General features: G+C 35.4%; 2 protein-coding genes across 2 annotated transcripts in view; one reads left to right on the plus strand and one right to left on the minus strand.

Moving 5' to 3' along the window:
- The window catches only part of LOC133196748 (complement C1q-like protein 2), a 140,199-nt gene that overhangs the window by 7,583 nt on the left and 111,652 nt on the right, over window positions 1-20,964 (minus strand). The gene's annotated exons all lie outside the window — the stretch shown is intronic.
- Window positions 9,662-17,011, plus strand: LOC133196747 (complement C1q subcomponent subunit C-like). The gene is made up of 2 exons (XM_061332607.1): window positions 9,662-9,796; window positions 16,466-17,011. The coding sequence occupies exons 1-2, from the start codon at window positions 9,685-9,687 to the stop codon at window positions 16,894-16,896; spliced, it is 543 nt and encodes a 180-aa protein (XP_061188591.1). The 5' UTR covers window positions 9,662-9,684; the 3' UTR covers window positions 16,897-17,011.

A 20,964-nucleotide genomic window follows, 5' to 3' on the forward strand; every position in this document is an offset into this window, starting at 1 on the left:
ATATTGTTTAATACTATAGTTTACTATAGTATATAGTTAACTACAGGTAACTATAGTAAATTATTATACCTCTATTAAGAATACTCAAAGTTGGTTGACTTGTTAGAAGGCTTTTAAACTCAGTAATGACCCCAGAAAGTACCGTTTACAGCAATAATGACCTAGGAATCATTGCACGTGGGGCATAATGACCCGGTCGTTATAAATAATGACCGCTAAAAATGACGTTTGGATGTTATGATGTTAATCTAAATTCCATTCAAATTAAAAATATATGCATACGGTAATACTCAGTAATTGTTCATTACAAAAAATGCCGTTATAAAAATATGTATAGTCTTTTTATGATACAGAATACGATAGGCCTTTAGATGTGTCAAAAAATTTATTGTTTTCATTGAATCTCTCGTTACTATGTCAAAATCAACGAATGCAGACTTGACTCTTTTGTACAGTAAAAGTCTGCACCAGATTGTCATTGTACTCGGGAATGGTATTTGTGATTCTATAAAAATGCAGGTTACTGACAATCACAGTGTTTTAATAAATCGGCGGTGCAAAAACTTACAGATTTGCAGACGAAAATTAAACAACTTCACTAGCGAATCCCGATCCCGATGGAGCACTGATAATAATAGTTCGTAGGTCTAATACACAATTGATTATTTTAGCAATTAAACCTACAAAAAAATTGTCTTAACTTATATCGGTATAATAAAACAATTGATTACCCCTTGTGAGTTCAACATGGTGAAATAAGGACCCTCGACCTGGCCCACTCGCTGACCTGACCTGACCTCGGCGACTACGCGGCCTCAGTCAGGTCAGGTCACCTCGTGGACCAGGACTTGGGTCCTTATTTCACAATGTTGACCTCAAAAGGGGTAATTAATTGTATACTATAGTTAAGAATAGTATTTTTTTTGGCTAGGGTGAAGCTTGCACAGGGCATAGACACTGACCCATGAAAACACATGGGTGTCTAGCAGGAGTAACCTTATCCTGTGGACCGGTCACACCCGCCAAGAGCCCTATGTATTGATCAGATAGATAGAATAATCCGTAGTAAAATTAAGTAAAAAACAATAAACGTACAAATGGAATGAAATATGTCAGACAAAGTACGCCTGTTTTGAACACTTTACAGACTAAAATTTGACCAATGAAATCCTTCGTAACGAAATAAATAAACAATCATCGGATACAATACAAATGAAAAATAATCGCAAACACATACAAATAAGAAATTATATAATGCACATGGAAAATATAGAATACAAAGAAAAGATTATACAATACAAATGAGAAAAATATACAATACAAATGAGAAATTATACAATACAAATAAAATTTATTCACTACAAATGGAGAGTTACACAATACAAATGGAAAAGATCGAACATTGCAAAGTTTGACATGCCATAGTTGAAAGACCCGTAACATTCACGTACTTGTCATTAGCCTGCCTTGATTTTAAAATTGATCAAACTCAGAGCATCGTCTTGCGTACCGAAACATAAGTACAAGGAATGTTAACGAAGGAAAAGCTGAACTAACCCAGTTTGTCATATACAGTTTAGTTAATAGTTAGTCTAAGTCAGAAAACAACAAATGTTGCAGACTCTTTGCACGTGGTATCTTTCGTTTCGAATTCACTGGCAATTGTACAACAAAATTTTCGTGCATAAGATGTCGAGTTCAAGTTTTTTTTTTTTATTAAACACATGTTATTGTATTGTTACGTTCCGATAAGTTTACCTGTGAAATTCGGATTAACTGTTGTTGACAAGTTCCGAATACACGGACCCTGAACCCGATGTGTATAAACTACTAAAATATTTGTCAATGAACAATGAACGAAAGAATTGAACAATGATTTATTATTTGAACTTTATCAATTTGATTTATGTATTGTAATTACAAAGCGTTATGTTGTATATGTTCTATATAGGTACAACGTTATTAAGTAATTTTAGTGGTCAAAACCCGCTAACTTACAAATTAGATATTGATTGTGACGTTATTGGTATCTGACGTTTATACGTCATCATAACAACTTTTGTCTATAAAAGACAGCTGTTTTGTGTTTAGAAGTCAGTCTGCATTGGGTTGCGACTCCGTATACTTCGGGTGTAAGACAGTGGTATGTACAAACAGTACCAAGACTATGTATACGAAATCATTAGTGAAGAGTCATTTAGAGTAGAAACGTCCTGGATTGACCATTGGTTCGTCATCTTTGTATTAACCAAATAACGTTGTACCAATCAAGTTTATCATTGTGCTTATAATTGAACCATTTGATCGTCTTAATAAATATCATAAACTTTACAACGTGTTATTCGTCACGGTTCTAGTGCAGATATTATAGTGAACTAAAAATTGGTCATTTCACCAATTATTCAGTGGACCAAAAATTGGTCATTATTCCGATTGTATATAAACTTTGTGGATAACCATTTCAACCTTGACCAGTTACCAGTAACCAACAACGGCCCACGATTAACTGATTAAGTAATAACCTTATACCCTCGGTTTCGTTACATTGGTGGCAGCGGTGGGATACGCTGTTTAAGAAAATTGTGACACTTAAAAAAAAAATAAATAATGATGTCGAGGAACGACGAAGTTATGGAGGAAAATGACCACATTTCAGGACCACAAGAACATCAATTTATCGAAGGTACTCCAAGCAGAGAAGTGCTTTTGCGGGTTGATAACAACGACCAAATAGGAGATGGCGGCGGAGTAAGTTCATGTACACAAGACAGTTTACACACAATTCTAAATGAATAAAAATATTTGAAGTCACAAATAAATTTATTACAAAATCAAGTGAGACCAACATGTGCTGACAGCCAACATATAGACCAAAACAGTGTGCGATTCTGTACCAATACCACGTCTGAAGAGGACCAAATACGGAACGAACATCGACCACATAGATATACATCTCTACAAAATTCATATGACGAATCTCGTAATTATGAAGATTCAAGAACAAGTTGGACAAACCATGCAAACCCGATGGTATCACGCAGCTTTACTAACAACGCTAGAACCAACGAATTTCAGCCGACCATGCGCAGCTTTGAGTACGATGTACCAAATTATGGTCACACAAGACAAGTCCATGACCACAGATTCAGGCGAACACCAGAACCAAAAGGGAGAAAACCAGCAACATTTGATGGTGCCATGAACTGGAACGACTACATAGTTCATTTTGACATGATCGCCCAATTAAACTACTGGGATGTGGAAACAAAGGCATTAGAGTTGGCTAACAGTCTACGCGGCCCGGCATTAAGCGTGTTGAGTGATCTACGACCAGAATATCGATATAATTTTCGCCACCTTGTTTCCGCACTTACAGCGAGATTTGACCCAGAAAAGCAAACAGAGATTCACAAAGCACAACTTAAGAGTCGAATAAGGAAGAGAAACGAAACTATCACAGAATTAATGCATGACATAAAACGACTTGTAAGGATGTCATATCCAAATGCACCTCTAGATTTCCGTGACCAAATAACCAAAGATTCGTTCATCGAAAGTTTAAATGACCAAGAATTGGAATGGGCAGTATTTCAAGGAAGACCTAAAAACCGAGAAGATGCAGTGCGACTGGCATTGGAATATGAGGCCTTTCAACAAGCACGGGGGAAACGAAGTAAAGTTACAGTGCGTATGCAGAGAGAGGAACCAGCGTATACCAACAAAAATAATTACGAAACAGATCAAGTAGCTATGATCAACCGAAATGCAGATAAGAAGTTTTATAAGAAGGGTCCCTGTTTCTACTGTAAGAAAGATGGTCACATCAAAAGTGAATGCAGATTACTACAACGACATCTCAAAGATGAAAAATACAAAAATCAAAGAAAACCAGATTACACGAAAAACGTGAAAACCAGAGAACCTGAGAACCAGGAAAACGCACAGTAGTTGACGTCGGCGGCCTAACGTCAACTACACAACAGAAAGGGCCACATGTTTTAGAAATAAATGGTTCAAATAATAATTCGTTAACAATTGATGTGATTGTGTACAATATGAAAATTAACTGTATTATTGACACTGGTTCAGCTATCACAGTTATTCACCCAAAGAAATACTACGAAATAGATAGAAGTGTAAGACCTAATTTAACGCCAAACCATAACAACTTACGAATGGCAAACGGTGAACTAGTGGTACCAGAAGGTCAAACTATACTTCAGTTTGGTATCAATGGAGAAATTATACAACATAGAGTGGTCGTCGCCGACATTGAGGCACAAATGATCTTGGGCTTTGACTTACTTAAAGAACATAACTGTCAATTACACTTGGGCGAGGGAACTCTTACTTTGGGAAACAAGAAGTTACCATGTGATCTTGTTAGTGAACAAAATTCTGTATTCAAAATTTCCATACAAGAGACTTTATCTATACCCCCTAGAAGTGAGATGATAATTGAGGGAAAAGTTGACCCAAATTTAAATGACAGAGAACTCCTCATAGACGGAACGAAACATGACCTCCAACAATCAGGATTAATGGTCGCCAGATGTCTAGTGAAACCTAAAGATGGTAAAGTACCAATCCGAGTCATGAATGCTAGTGACCAAGAACTAAAAGTGTACAAAGATACCTCTGCAACCATAGCCGAACTAGGACCAAACGACAAATTACAAACCAAGAATATCAGCAATGATGAACCAACCGTAGATACAAATTTCACGACCTATATGAAACCTCTATGGGACTCATGTATCAAGCACCTGACCTCTGAACAACAAGAAACAGTATTTGACCTTCTACAAAAACACCTTAGTGTGTTCGCTAAATCGAAGACCGACCTAGGGAAGACCAATGTTGTGTCACACAAAATTGACACAGGAGATGCGAGACCGGTTAAGCAGCAGCCTAGACGAATACCCCTTCACAAGAAAGAAGCAGCAAAGAAAGAAGTACAGAGAATGCTCAATGCAGGGATAATAGAACCATCATCTAGTGCCTGGAGTGCACCAATCGTTTTGGTGACCAAGAAGGATGGTAGCATTCGATTCTGTATTGATTACCGCAAGCTGAATGAGGTATCGCGCAAAGATTCGTACCCTCTTCCGAGAATAGATGACTCGTTAGACGCCTTGAGAGGATCGAAATGGTTCAGTTGTCTAGACTTGGCAAGCGGTTACTGGCAGGTTATGATGGACCCTGCAGACAAAGACAAGACGGCATTCGTTACAACACATGGGTTCTACCAATTTAAGGTCATGCCATTTGGCCTATGCAACGCAGCCGCCACATTTGAGAGACTAATGGAGAACGTTTTAGCTGGTCTGAACTTCGAAATTTGTTTACTTTATATAGATGACATTATAGTATACTCTAAAGATTTCAACAGTCATGTTAACCATCTAGATGCTGTACTACAACGATTACAGAATGCAGGATTGAAGGTTTCACCCAAGAAGTGTGACTTCTTCAAAAACCAAGTTGCCTTCCTTGGTCATATAGTGAGTCAAGAAGGAATATCTACCTGTCCAAGTAAAGTAAGGGCTGTTAAAGAGTGGCCCATACCAAAATCAATAACAGATGTAAGAAGTTTCCTAGGAACGTGTTCTTATTATCGAAGATTTATTAAAGGATTCACAGATATAGCTCGACCTCTCCACAAACTTACAGAAAAAGCAGAGAAATTCAATTGGACTCCTCAACATGACCAAGTATTTCACAACCTAAAGACGGCACTTACTTCAGCACCTATCTTACGATACCCAGACCTTAGCTTACCTTTTGTATTGGACACCGACGCTAGTGCATTCGCCATGGGTGGAGTTCTATCCCAGATAGAGGATGGCATAGAAAGACCTATTGCGTACTTTAGCAAGGCATTCAGTAAACCAGAAAGGAATCAATGTGTAACCAGACGAGAACTCTTGGCTGTTGTGAGTTCAATAAAGCATTATCACCATTATCTTTATGGAAAAAGCTTTCTAGTAAGAACGGACCATGGAGCATTAACATGGCTCCTAAACTTCAAAAATCCAGAGGGACAAGTAGCTCGTTGGCTTGAAGTTCTACAGACATACAACTTCAAAATCATACATAGACCAGGAAAACAACATGTTAATAGTGATGGACTGAGCCGTCGACCATGTGCACCTTGTAACTACTGTGACAAGAAGGAGACAAACGACCAGACCAAAGAGGACCATAATCTTGTATTGAAATTAAAAGAAGACCATATCGATGCTCAAAATTGGTACATGACAAAGACGAAAGAAGACCTACAAAAGGAGCAGAATTCAGATCCAATATTAGTCAAAATAATAAAGTGGAAGACAGAGGACAACAGACCAACATGGCAGATAATAGCAAAGGAACCAACAGAGCTTAAGACATATTAGTCACAATGGAACCGGCTGATATTAAGAAATGGAGTACTCTTCAGGACATGGGAAGAAAATGAACAAATCTTTTACCAGATGGTGGTACCAAAAGCATGTGTTAACGAAATACTTAAGTTGGTACATGACAACCCTACGGGTGGACATTTGGGAATATCCAAAACTACCGAGAAAATAAGAGAAAGGTTCTACTGGGCATCTTACAAAAACGATGTTGAGAAACATATCAGAGGTTGTACCGTTTGTGAAGCAAGGAAGAATCCACCAAGGGCAGCCAGAGGAAAACTGGGTCAGTATTTAGTTGGAGAACCACTGGAACGAGTGGCCATTGACATCCTTGGTCCTTTACCACGGACTGAGAAGGGTAACAAGTATGTTGTTATCATTTCGGATTATTTCACCCGATGGATAGAAGCTTATCCTGTCAAAAACCAAGAGGCAATAACAATTGCAAAGGTATTCGTAGATGAATTTATCACAAGGTATGGAGTCCCGCTCCAGGTTCATACTGACCAAGGCAGACAGTTTGAGTCGACATTATTTCAAGACTTGTGCAAGATGTTACAAATAGAGAAAACAAGAACAACCCCATTCAATCCAAAGAGTGATGGCCTAGTAGAGAGATTCAACCGAACGCTAGAAGATATGATAAGCAAGTATATACAACCTAACCAAAAGAATTGGGATGAAGTTTTACCATTACTAATGCTTGCCTACCGATCGTCAGTTCATGAGACTACAGGATACAGTCCGGCAAAATTAAATTTTGGTAGAGAGTTAAAGCTACCTGTTGACCTTGTGTATGGGCACAATCCAAGGGAAACTTGTCATGAAAGCTACCACCAGTTCGTTGACGAGATGAAAACCAACTTAGAAGACATCCACGAGAAAGCCAGGAGAAAAATGATACTCGCGAACGAGAACCAGAAACGAAAATATGACACCAAGGCAAACCAGATTCAATACACCCCAGGACAACATGTGTGAATTGCATCAAAATCAAGGACCAAAGGAAGATGTCCCAAACTTCAGGTTCATTGGAATGGACCCTATGTAGTGTTACGTGCTGTGTCCGATTTGATATACAAAGTGAAAAAGTCTAAAGCCGAGAAACCAAAATATGTGCATCATGACCAGATGAAGCTGTTCCGTTGTGAAGCAGACGAGAATCTATCTCTGTAACGTGCATCTCTAAAAGATATAAAAAAAAAATTCTTGATTGACTAAGCACCCCGAAACGAGGACGTTTCGACTTAAGAGGGGGGTATTGTTACATTCCGATAAGTTTACCTGTGAAATTCGGATTAACTGTTGTTGACAAGTTCCGAATACACGGACCCTGAACCCGATGTGTATAAACTACTAAAATATTTGTCAATGAACAATGAACGAAAGAATTGAACAATGATTTATTATTTGAACTTTATCAATTTGATTTATGTATTGTGATTACAAAGCGTTATGTTGTATATGTTCTATATAGGTACAACGTTATTAAGTAATTTTAGTGGTCAAAACCCGCTAACTTACAAATTAGATATTGATTGTGACGTTATTGGTATCTGACGTTTATACGTCATCATAACAACTTTTGTCTATAAAAGACAGCTGTTTTGTGTTTAGAAGTCAGTCTGCATTGGGTTGCGACTCCGTATACTTCGGGTGTAAGACAGTGGTATGTACAAACAGTACCAAGTCTATGTATACGAAATCATTAGTGAAGAGTCATTTAGAGTAGAAACGTCCTGGATTGACCATTGGTTCGTCATCTTTGTATTAACCAAATAACGTTGTACCAATCAAGTTTATCATTGTGCTTATAATTGAACCATTTGATCGTCTTAATAAATATCATAAACTTTACAACGTGTTATTCGTCACGGTTCTAGTGCAGATATTATAGTGAACTAAAAATTGGTCATTTCACCAATTATTCAGTGGACCAAAAATTGGTCATTATTCCGATTGTATATAAACTTTGTGGATAACCATTTCAACCTTGACCAGTTACCAGTAACCAACAGCGGCCCACGATTAACTGATTAAGTAATAACCTTATACCCTCGGTTTCGTTACAGTATTTACCTCAAAGAAAAAAAATTCTGAGGCATATTTCTGCCCCCTACATGCAAAATAAATTATGTTAACATTGCAACATAAATATGTAGACATGCGACTTATTTATGTCAAATAATTATGTTGACATGCTAGTTGCCAATCTCTGTAGAGAATCTAATTTTAATGTAAGTAGATTTACTTACAAACGCCATTATATGACGCCATGCAAGCAAGATACAATAGAATTATATTGACATGCGACTAATTTATGTTAACATCCAAAATAATTGTTTAGACATGCACTCTTTTTATGTCAATATCATGTTAACATGCGAGTTAATTATGTCAACATGCAAGATATGTATGTTGACATACAACTTATTATCTTGCACGTTGGCATTATAAATATCTTGCATGTAAAATATGACTCGCATGTTAATATAAATAAGTCGCATGGTGACATAAATAAGTCGCATGTCTACATAATTATGTTGCATGTTAACATAAATATAAGTCGTACGTTTTCATAAATATCTAGCACGCATATCACCGAAATTCTCTTTCATCTTGCTTTATGATGTCGCATACTGGCGTTAGTAAGTAAGTTTAACAACATGAAAATTAGATTCTCTAAAAAAAAAAAAATGGTAACTTGCATGTCAACGTAATTATTATGCATGAAGACATAATTATCATGGATATTGACATACTTTCTTCTTATGTTAACATAATTAATTTTGCATGTAGAGGGCAGAAATATGCCACCGTACTCTATTGAAATACATTTAATTGGACAATTATAGTTGAGTTTACAGATCAAAAGACAAACATGGTACAAAGATTGCCATTATTGTAAAATATTAATATTTGCTCAGCGTCCAAACACTTGACATACTATGCTATAAAAGAGAATTCAAAAGATAAGAGCAACCTCTTAAGGTCTTGAATAGAAACCAATGAAAAGTCAAAGAGAAAAGAGGCTATCTCTTACTTCTATAATATACTTTAAATGACTTAATAAGAAAAAAACCCAGGAGATTATCGAAAATTGTTCCTGCATTATCACATTCTTACATAAATGTTTAAATAAGATGTACTAAAAATCTTCTTTCTTAATCTCACTTCAACCGTGTCAGTGTCCACGATGTACACACACCATTTCTTTATCTTTCTACTAATCACTGTTGTATGTGGTCAGAATACAACCAACTCCTCGGATCAGAAGATAATGACTGACCTTCAGAGCAGAGTGACCTTGCTAGAAAGAGCTGTAGGAAAACTTACAGGGAATGATCACGCGGATTTTAAGAATATCGGCACCATAAGGATTCCAGTTGGAGGTAATCTGCCATACTGTATGAGCACATACATGTGTATCTAATTTGACCTTGAAAGAAAAATCTGGGTAATTAAACAAGAGGCCCATTGGGCCACATCGCTCACCTGAATAGCTTTGGCCATGCTGCTCTTTACCAGATTTCCCCCTTTTGATATACCTATTGTGGCCCCGCCCTATCCCCGGGGGTCATGATTTGAATAATTTAGAATCTACACTACCTCAGGATGCTTCCAAATAAGTTTCAGCTTTATTGGTCCAGTGGTTCTTGAAAAGAAGATTTTTAAAGATTTTTCTTATATATTTCAATGTAAAACTTGGATTCCCTATTGTGTCCCGCCCTACCCCCGGGGGTCATGATTTGAACAATGGATGCTTCCACTTAAGTTTCAGCTTTTCTGGCCCAGTGGTTCTTGAGAAGAAGATTTTAAAAGATTTTTCCTATATATTTCAATGTTAAACTTGGATTCCCTATTGAGGCTCCGCCCTACCCCCAGGGGTCATGATTTGAATAATTTAGAATCAACACTACCCCAGGATGCTTCCATATAAGTTTCAGTTTTTCTGGCCAAGTTGTTCTTGAGAAGAAGATTTTTTAAGTTTTTTCTTATATATTTCAATGTAAAACTTGGATTCCCTATTGTGGCCCCACCCTACCCCCGGGGGTCATGATTTGAACAATTTGTAATCTACACTACCCCAGGATGCTTCCAAATAGGTTTCAGCTTTTCTGGCCCAGTGGTTCTTTAGAAGAAGATTTTTAAAGATTTTTCCTTTATATTTCAATGTAAAACTTGGATTCCCTATTATGGCCCCGCCCTACCCCCGGAGGTCATGATTTGAACAATTTAGAATCTACACTACCTCAGGATGCTTCCATATAAGTTTCAGCTTTTCTGGCCCAGTGATTCTTAAGAAGAAGATGTGTAAAGATTTTTCTTATATACTTCAATGTAAAACTTGGATTCCCTACTGTGGCCCCGCCCTACCCCGGGGGTCATGATTTGAACAATTTCTAATCTACACTACCTACCCCAGGATGCCTCCATATAAGTTTCAGCTTTTCTGGCCTAGTAGTTCTTGAGAAGAAGATTTTTAAATATTTTTCTTATGTATTTCAATGTAAAACTTGGATTCCCTATTGTGGCCCCGCCCTATCCCCGGGGGTCATAATTTTAACAATTTAGAATCTACACTATCCCAAGATGCTTCCACATAAGTTTCAGCTTTTCTGGCCCAGTGGTTCTTGTTTTTTGTCTTTTCTTGATTATCTCCCCTTGTAAGGGGACTTGGCCCTTTATTTTACAAATTTACACTCCCGTTCACCCAAGGATACTTTGTACCAAGTTTGGTTAAATTTGGCCCAGTGGTTCTTGAGAAGAAGTTGAAAATGTGAAAAGTTTACAGACGGACGGACAGATGGAAGGACGGACAGACGATGGACAACGGGTGATCAGAAAAGCTCACTTGAGCTTTCAGCTCAGGTGAGCTAAAAAAGTCTTTAGAGTTAATTTTTACATGTAGATACATTAAACCTTAGTATAGTTGTAGGTTTGCTCTTCCTCTTGTGATCTTTATATGAGCATATGATTATCTTTTCTCTTCTCTACTGAATTTCTCACCGATTTTTTTTTCTTTTTTGTGTTTTTGTGATAAAATATTACAATTAAATATGAAAATAACGAACAGTATTCAATCTCGAAAGTTCAATGAAACGATTCAATTTTGAAGCAGAGCAAACACGGACCTCAAAATTTTGAGTTGGGATCGGGTGCTATGGAGCAGTGAGCATCCCCTGCCGACCGTCACACCCGCCGTGTGCTCCTTGTCATGATCGGGAAATAACGGAGAAATCCGTAAACAGTTCAGTGTATAAATAATAGCTTAAGAATTAGTAGAAAACGTCAGACATGCGATTATTCATCTATAGAAAAAGTTACGTTAAACGATCGTGATTATGGAAGAATAATAATCATTATTTCCTTTTGCTTTTTGTTCAAAATAAAAACACCCCCTCAATAGAAAACGATGAGGCATTATGCACTTCGAGAGTGGCGGGTGAGCATCGGTTGACTTTGAGGATTACGCCAGGCGATGGGCCAGATATGAAAAAGAAGACCTTGACACTTTGTCAGAATGGATTAAATGTATCAGATCTGTGTTAAAATCGCGCATTAAAAGATTGAGGGGCAATATGAGAACCATCTATCCATCTGTATTTAATAATCCAGAAGTGAAAATAGAATTCGACAGATTACATGATCAGTACGTACTGGTCCCTGCTGACAAAGCAGGTAACAACATTGTCTTTGTTTGTAAGGCTCATTATATTAAATGTATTTTAGAGGAACTTGGATTTAATTCTACAAGTGGTAATCTAACTTATACTCATAGTTCCCTTTCCAAGGAAGAAATTCTTCAAAATCATATGTCAGTTTTGAATATTTTTAATATTCCAAACAATCAAAATAAATTTGAATTACCATATCTATATTGGATTCCGAAACTTCATAAAAATCCTTACAAACAAAGATACATAGCGGGTTCCAGTAAATGTTCAACCAAGCCTCTTTCTTTACTCCTCACTAAGATATTAACAATAGTGAAGGAGAAACTTCAAGAGTACTGTGCAACAATATATTCGAGAAGTAGTGTTAATCAGATGTGGATACTTAAAAATTCCAAGGAACTTTTGGAAAATTTGAAATCACAAGATTTTACCAAGATCAACAGCTTAAAAACTTACGACTTTTCAACTTTATACACAACCATTCCCCACAATAAATTGAAGTCCAGGCTATTTGATATCATTGACAGCTGTTTTTTCAATAAAAATGGAACTCGTAAATTTACTTACCTTGTCATTGGACATTTGCAAAATTATTTTGTTAAAAAACATTCTGATTGTACACACAAGTACTCTGAAGTTGACATAAAAAAGATGATTGAGTTTCTGATTGACAATATCTATGTGGTTTTTGGAGACCAGGTCTTCCAACAATCTATTGGAATTCCCATGGGTACCAATTGTTTGTTTGTTTGTTTGTATGTTGTTTAACGTTCCTCTCGAGAATTTTTCACTCATATGGAGACGCCGCCACTTGCCGGTGAAGAACTGCAAATTTTGTCCTATGCTCAGCACTTACGACCATTGAGCTACTGCGACACGGGACCTCGGTTTATACGGTCTCATCCGAAGGACCGGTCTCCACGTCCCACGGTGGAATTCGTACCCGCGACGTAATGGGTACCAATTGCGCCTCGTTATTAGCAGACCTTTTTGTATTCATATGAAGAAGAATTTGTCCAAAATCTTGTACGTGAAAAGAAGAAAACACTTGCTGTGGCCTTCAACTCGACATTTAGATATATCGACGAGGTATTATCAATTAACAATTGTTATTTCAATTGTTATGTCGATACGATATATCCCGGTGAGCTTGAGACAAAAGATACCACAGAGTCCGACAAATTTGTTTCATATTTGGATATTTTACTTGAAAAAGACGTTAATGGTAATCTATCAACCAAGCTTTATGATAAACGTGATGACTTTAACTTTTCAATCGTCAACTTCCCTTACTTATGCAGCAATATACCTTCATCAACTGCATACGGGGTTTATACAGTGTATCTCTCAGTTGATTCGATACGCAAGAGCATGCTCTACGTATGTATAATTTCTAAAACGAGGTAAGTTATTGACAAACAAAATGATGAAACAAGAATATCAGCAGTCTCGTTTAAAGTCATCATTTCGTAAATTCTATTGTTGATACAATGACCTGTTAGCAAATACAATTTATCATTGAGTCAAATGCTGACTGACGTTTTTCATACCAATTGTTAGGCCATTATTTACACGCTGAATTGTCGACGGATTTTCCGTTATTTCCCGATCATGACAAGAAGCACACGGCGGGTGTGACCGGTCGGCAGGGGATGCTCACTCCTCCATGGCACCTGATCCCACCTCTGATGTTTTGGAGGTCTGTGTTTGCTCTGCTCCTATTTTGTATTGTTTAATGGACATTTGAGCTTGAATACTGTTCGTTATCTCCATATATTTCATTTCTAAAGTTTCATAATTTTATTTGGCCATAGCTGGGAGTTATATACTAGGGTACCGAACAATATTTATCCCCAGGGTGGAACCCGTGTAAGAAAAACAATAAAAATAAGTGACCAATTCTCATTTTGTATGAAAACATCATATTAATATCCATGATAAATAGAGGATATTCAATGTTTTGTAGTTGGATATGGAATTTATTTCACGAGTGGGGTAGAATTTTTAAAAAAAATATTTTACTAGTGCTATAAGTACGAGTGAAAATATAAAAAAAATCCTGTCTCACGAGTGAAATAAATTTCATATCCAACTACAAAACATTGAATTTTTTGTTTATTACATTTCTTTGATTTTCCCTCTGCCTCTGTCTTTCTTATCTCAGACGGTGATGTCATAGTTGAGCAGTTGAGACGTCATAACTAAGCAATTGTTAGATTTAAAACGTTGTAACATGGATTTTAGCAACATATTTGGGAAGAAATTGGCAGTTTTAGATTCTATCAAGACGGTTTAGTTACTATATCTATCTTATTATAGGTCAGAAATTATTTTTTTTTACTTAATTTGATACCCTTTCACAATGTGAGAGAATATCACTTTGGTATCCTTTCACATTGTTAGAGAAAATCACTTTTATTCAATAAAGATAAATCACAGTACATGTATTTCACTGTTGAAATTGTAATAAACCTTTCCCCTTAATTAGCATCATCTACAAGATGGGACAGATGACTATGATTTGTATTGTTTTGCAGACCCCTCATCTTCCCTAGTTAATGGTTTCTGATCCACTCCGCTCAACATAAATCCTTGGCCGAATAGACTGACTTTGACAATTACTATCGCACCGTCTAGTGAGATTACACATTTTGAACTCTACTGACCTCTGCTACAAGTATTGACCAATCAGAGTAAGCGAATCAAAAAGAGAATGCGAGATAATATTGGAAGTCGGATATGAATCCAACATAAATTCAACTCAGAAGGCGGGTCTCAAACCGTGATGTAATTTTACTATGAATAACAATTGACTTGGAAAGATGCAGACCCCCCCCCCCCCCCCCCCCTTTTGAGTTTAAGCATTATTGGTATGGTTTTCTTTTCAGAAGTAAATATTTGTATATTTTGAATGTGATTTCGGGTAAAATGAAATATGCAAATGACTTAAAGTTGGGTTAAGGCGCCATAATTATTTTAAATTGCAGAGAGATCAAGAAACCTTTTTGCATTTTGGTAAAAAAAACCCCTAAAAATCTAATTTCATTTATTTCATGCATTTTATACTTAAAAAAAAATCAAACTTTGGGACCTTACTATGACCTCTGTTTATTGTTCAATAATCAGAATCAAGACATTTTGTAGCGGGGATGACAAGTTCTGAATGATAAGTACTTTACCGTTGAAAGAGATACCCCCCCCCCCCCCCAAAAAAAGCCAGACCAATTGCCATAAAGGGGATGTCCTTCTCACACTCACAATTAGATTTTCTTATCATAGCATGTACTTTCTAAATCTAAAAATTTTATAAGAAGACTTGAATTATCATAGAAAACATCCATAGTCATGTTAAAGTCAATCAATTGATATCGGTTGTGCCCTCTTGATTGGCTATAACTTTTTATGTTTCAACGAGATTTAACAAATAATGTATTGTTTTTACTGAAATACATGTAGCGTTTACTTTTTATTAATATCGGATATTTTAATTTTCAGAAGTTTTTGAAACTCAGCCAGTTTGCACTTAAGACCAGGTCTAAATATAAACAAAAATTAAAGAACTACCTTTGATTTATGATTTATATCAGGACTACAACTGATATATTAATTGTTCTCACACTTCAAAAGACAGTCACATAAATATTAAAAAAAAATCATACATGTATTAGGCTCCATCGTCAGGAATGTGCATGCATATACATAAAACACATTTTACAACAATTGTCTGCCCTAAGTGAAGAAAAAAAAAGAAAGCACAAAGAAATTCACATTTGTACAAGGATATCAACTTCCTGGCAGTATAAAAAGAGCACGTTAGACCGCTCAGCCATTTAGGCAAATAATAAAAAACTTGCTTTCGATGCCAATGGAATCCTAGCGCAACTCTACACAGAACTGCATGTTGTAAAATGTGCTTTATAAATAAAACTAATTTCATTAAATGTGTATCATAGATAAACGATCCTCTAATCTAACTAATGCCCAAATAACTGTGTCTTACTTCCATTCTCAAGGGCTGGCTGTGTGGGATCACAAAAAGCAAAAAGCAAAAGCAAAATCCTTCTCTCTGTCTGGAGCGCGGCGACGAAAGCCACGGTGACTACTCACCTACTAGTATTAAAATGTAGCACTGAAATTTAATCACGATTGCCGCCGATAATGAGCGGGTCGAGATGATAAAACGCCTTGTGGATATCCCTGATATGCTGAACCGAACGCATTCACAATGTGGCAAGCTAATTTCCTTTTAAAGAATGAACCATTCCTCTAATAAAGGATCGAATATGTAATGTTTTAGTGCAAATTTATAAGAAGTTTACAATAACTAAGTACAGGTTGCGCTCTGCTAAAGGAAATAATTCATAATATTTTCATGATTTTCAGGGTTTGGAATCCCTGGATTTAACAAAACACTGGTGGCTTTTTACGCATATCGTGGTTCTAATATTGGCGGAGTAAGCCCTGGATACATTTTGAAATTCTCGTCTGTTATCACCAATTTAGGGAGTCACTACAACCCGTCGGATGGAATTTTTGTTGCACCTGTCCATGGAATCTATATGTTTCAGTGGACGATGTCTTGTTTTACCACCGGAAGTAATAGCTGTGGTACTTCACTGAGAGTTAATGATGCCAGAGAGGGCTTCTTCCTTTATTCAGGAGAGAATGGGAATGGTTATCATAATACAGGATCTAAAACGGTAATCATGGAGGCGCAGGCGGGGAATCATGTCTGGATACAAACCGAGAATTGGTCCAATGTGTTAATTGAGAGTCAATCCTCCTTCACTGGTTGTCTTTTGGCAATATTCTAAAGGGTATAAAAAGACTGAGTTAACCTTGTATGTATTAATTGAAAATATCAGATGGACATTTTGAAGACATTATGATATAGAAATTCATGATTGACTGTAACTATTCAAGAGAAGAGCTTGCTCTGAGTACAATAAATTTTTAAAGCGAAACATGCTACTCACTAATAAGTTGATGTTCAGGAATTTCAACATTCTAGGCGTTTCGTAAATTTTATGGTCGTTATAATGACCTTGTTAACAAACAAATCCTATCATCGGGTCTTATTTTGACTAACTTGTTTCATACTGTAAGCTACCCAAGGGGTGGCTAGTATTTCTAAATCCCCAGCATGTATACAGGTCATTGCTTCATCATCCAAATAATTCATCTATTTACCAGGATGCACCAATTAAATTTGCTCTCATGTAAAATAGACCAGATTCCTCTCTCTCTCTGTAGATACTGGGTGGAATAATACTTAAGATGAATGATCAATCATACGTATATAGCATGTCATTAGCATGATGATATAGGCATCCACAAATGATAGGGTTTCTGTATATATATATAACATAAGAAAACATGGCTGATTCTTCAGAAACACAAGTTTAGGTCATCCAGTGTGGTAGGAGATTTCTAACTAGGCTAATTGCATGTTTTTACATTATAAGTATCTCACCGTCTTTGTTTTCTTCTTTAGCTTTCTAAATGTTGCCGCAGTACAACTAGCTAAAATCTGTGGTAGCGTAGTACACGCTTGTTTATCCTACACCTCCTATCCCTTGTCACATGACTCAAATTATTCAATGAAAATATGCCGTACAAACTATCAACCAATCAACAGCTTGTACGGGAAGCTGAGTTTCCACACACAACTATTTTTGCCACATAAGCCAGGCCCGTAGCAACGGTTTCATGAATGGGGGGGGGGGGGAGGGGAGGGACAACTTCCAAAATTATCTGACGAGCTAAAAAAAAATCTAAAATATAAATATATAAATTAAAAAAAAACCTTAACTGATTCAAAAACATGGGACAAACTTCCAAAAATTATCTGACAGGCAAAAAAAAAAAAAAAGAAAAAAAAAAAAAAGCTAAGTTACTGTCCTTAAATTTGCCAGTGCTTGACCTTGCAACATAAAAAAAGGGGGGGGGAACCAGTATCTAAAGGACATTTACTACAACAATATACTATACTCAGAAAAAAAGCCCCCCCCCCTCCCCCGCGGCCTGTAAGCTGCCATACAATATCGTAACAAATATAACGATGTAAAATTAACAACTGGAAATAAAACATATAAAATAAACTTGACAAGACAAATTATCTAATACATTCAATGTTTATAAAATGCCCCTATGCTGTACAATAGGTAATGAATATCGTAACTACCCACGATAGCGTAAACTATGGTGGAATATTTCTGCCCCCTACATGCAAGATAAAATGTGTTAACATGCGATAAAAGTATGTCAACATGCAAGATAATTATGTCTACATGCATTATAATTATGTTGACATGCAAGTTACCTATCTTTTTAGAGAATCTAATTTTAATGTTGGTAAACATACTTACTAACGCCGGTAAACGACAACAAACAAGCAAGATGCAACAGAATTATGTTTACATGCGACTTATTTATGGGGTGAATTAAAAAAATGACCACCAAACTGAATTTTTTTGGAAAAATTCAACTACTTCTAGCATATTTTTCACTTATATCATTATATTGCACATGCATTCTAGTTTAAAATCCTGAAGTGGCAATAGAATAGACAATTGGATTAAAAAGTTTCAGAATTTTTATTACTAGAATTTCTTTTGAAAAAAGAAAATATCATTACACCTTAAAAGACTTTCTTAAATACATAATCACAAGAAATTATAGTTTCTGCTTCGAAATGGTAAAAGGGGTATAAATGATTAAAACTAGACCTTGATTGAGTATCTTCTCTTGTATACAGTTGTATGTGTGACAAAAAAATGGCCTTTTGATTGTTATTTTACATTATTTTTTCAATTCTGGTTTGAAAAATTTTAATATGAAAAAAATATGAAGCAATAAAATTCCCCAAATTTCACTTTTTTGTCCGTTCAAGCACATTCTTTAAATCTAAGCCAAAAAAGAATTTTTATATACGAGTTCTCTTACAAAAAATACTAGATTTTGAAGTGACCCTATGTTACATTATTGTGTTGCACTCCTGACATCTGATATGTATTTTATTTAACATTGTTTTAAAAATTATAACACACAATAACCGATTCTTACTTTGTAATTTAATTTGTTGTTTTGATATTTTTGATCGTTTACGGCAGGTTTTTCATATATTAAAGACCTTGACACATGATTATTTGCAAAGTGTAATATATATAAATTGTATATAAAACTACATGTATATGTGAAATGATGAAAACTATTCCCTGAATTGACTAAAAAAATCTGTTATTTGTTGATAGACATAGTGTTTTGAACATCAAATAGTATCAAACCTTTTTTTGACTCATTTTTTAGTAAAGATAGTTGAAAAGTATTGGTAATTATAAAGCAGTTTTGTTGCACTCCTGACTGCAGTAAAATTTAAACTTAAAACCGTAGAACACAAAAATTCATAGAGTGTTTGCAACATTAAGTAGTAACGAAATTCTGCAATATTTATAGTCCAATACTTCATAATTAAAACAGATGAAAGTATTTGAAATTCGCAATTTATCTGGAATTATTCCCTATTTATGCCAAAAAAACTAGCTTAAATGTATATTTAGAAGATAAAATATATTTTATAGCATATTTTCCTTTAGAGGACAAACACAGTAACCCACCAGAAAAATTCTACTCATCATTTTTTCTTTATTTTTATTCTTATTGGATTATTTATAATTCGAACATATTTGTTGCACTCCTGACCAAAAGCATTGGGACCTCTAAAGTAGAATTGTGAAGTGAAAATTACATAAGAACTTGTTCTGTTGTTTCAGTGAAGTTGAGGAGGAATTACTTGAATTTTATTACAATTTTTTAGTGTGTTTATTTTTAACATTCATTAAAAAAGTCACAAAAAGATAAAAACGCATCTGAATTGATAAAATTGAAAAAGGAAGGATTTTGATAATAAAACTGTCAATAATTTAGTATTAAATTATACAAAAAGATCATTATTAATAAATGAATACGTCTAAGCATGAATAGAAGTGTTTTCGTCACACAACTTGAATCTTTAAAAAAATGTGTTGCACTCCTGACCATAGAAATATAGATCTGAAGCACAGACAGATCTGGTAATTGATAAGTCTATTTGGTAAGAATGTTCTTTGTGTCTTTCTTTTCCAAAATAGAAATAGGAAAATCACAAAATGATAATAGTTTTTTCATGCTTGGGTACAAAACATCGAATGTTGCATTCCTGACATAATTGGGTATGCACATATATTTGACTTTAATTAATGCTGCTTGTGATTTATATAACATTTTTAAGTTTTAAAATGTATATCAGTTATTGTTTTACACTTCGAAAATTCTTTTTTGTCTTAATTTTCTTTCAGAATTTTACATGGGATGTTTTTTTCGCAACACTACATTTTTTCTGTTGCACTCCTGACATGGTATAACATTTTTTTAAACATCAGCCATGACCACAACTTGATTAAACAAAAGTTACTACAGCGCACATTTAAAGCTCAATACTTTGAATATTATCAGGAAAGTCTTTATTTTCAATATAAAGCATTATTATTTATTTCACAGATCTCCAAAAAATACTGAAATTTCAAAATGTCACAAAAAGGTGTTGCACTCCTGACAATTTTAGCATCATTTTGGGCATAACTTTTTTTGTTAATTGAGATATCAACGAGATATTTGGCAGGTATTTAGACACTATCTAAAGACATATGCTGAGACATAGAAATCTATTTTCATTGCCTGTATTTTTATTGTGGGTTGATAAATATGCGTTTGGTCATTTTTTTTAATTCACCCTTTGTTAACATGCAAGATATTTATGTTAACGTGCAATATATTCATGTCAACATGTGACTTATTCATGTTAACATGCAACATAATTATGTAGACATGCGATTTACTTATGT

The sequence above is a fragment of the Saccostrea echinata genome, unplaced genomic scaffold (assembly GCF_033153115.1).
Source record: "Saccostrea echinata isolate AGI-Se365-2 ecotype Australia unplaced genomic scaffold, CSIRO_AGI_Sech_v1 ptg000030l, whole genome shotgun sequence".
Classification (NCBI taxonomy): domain Eukaryota; kingdom Metazoa; phylum Mollusca; class Bivalvia; order Ostreida; family Ostreidae; genus Saccostrea; species Saccostrea echinata.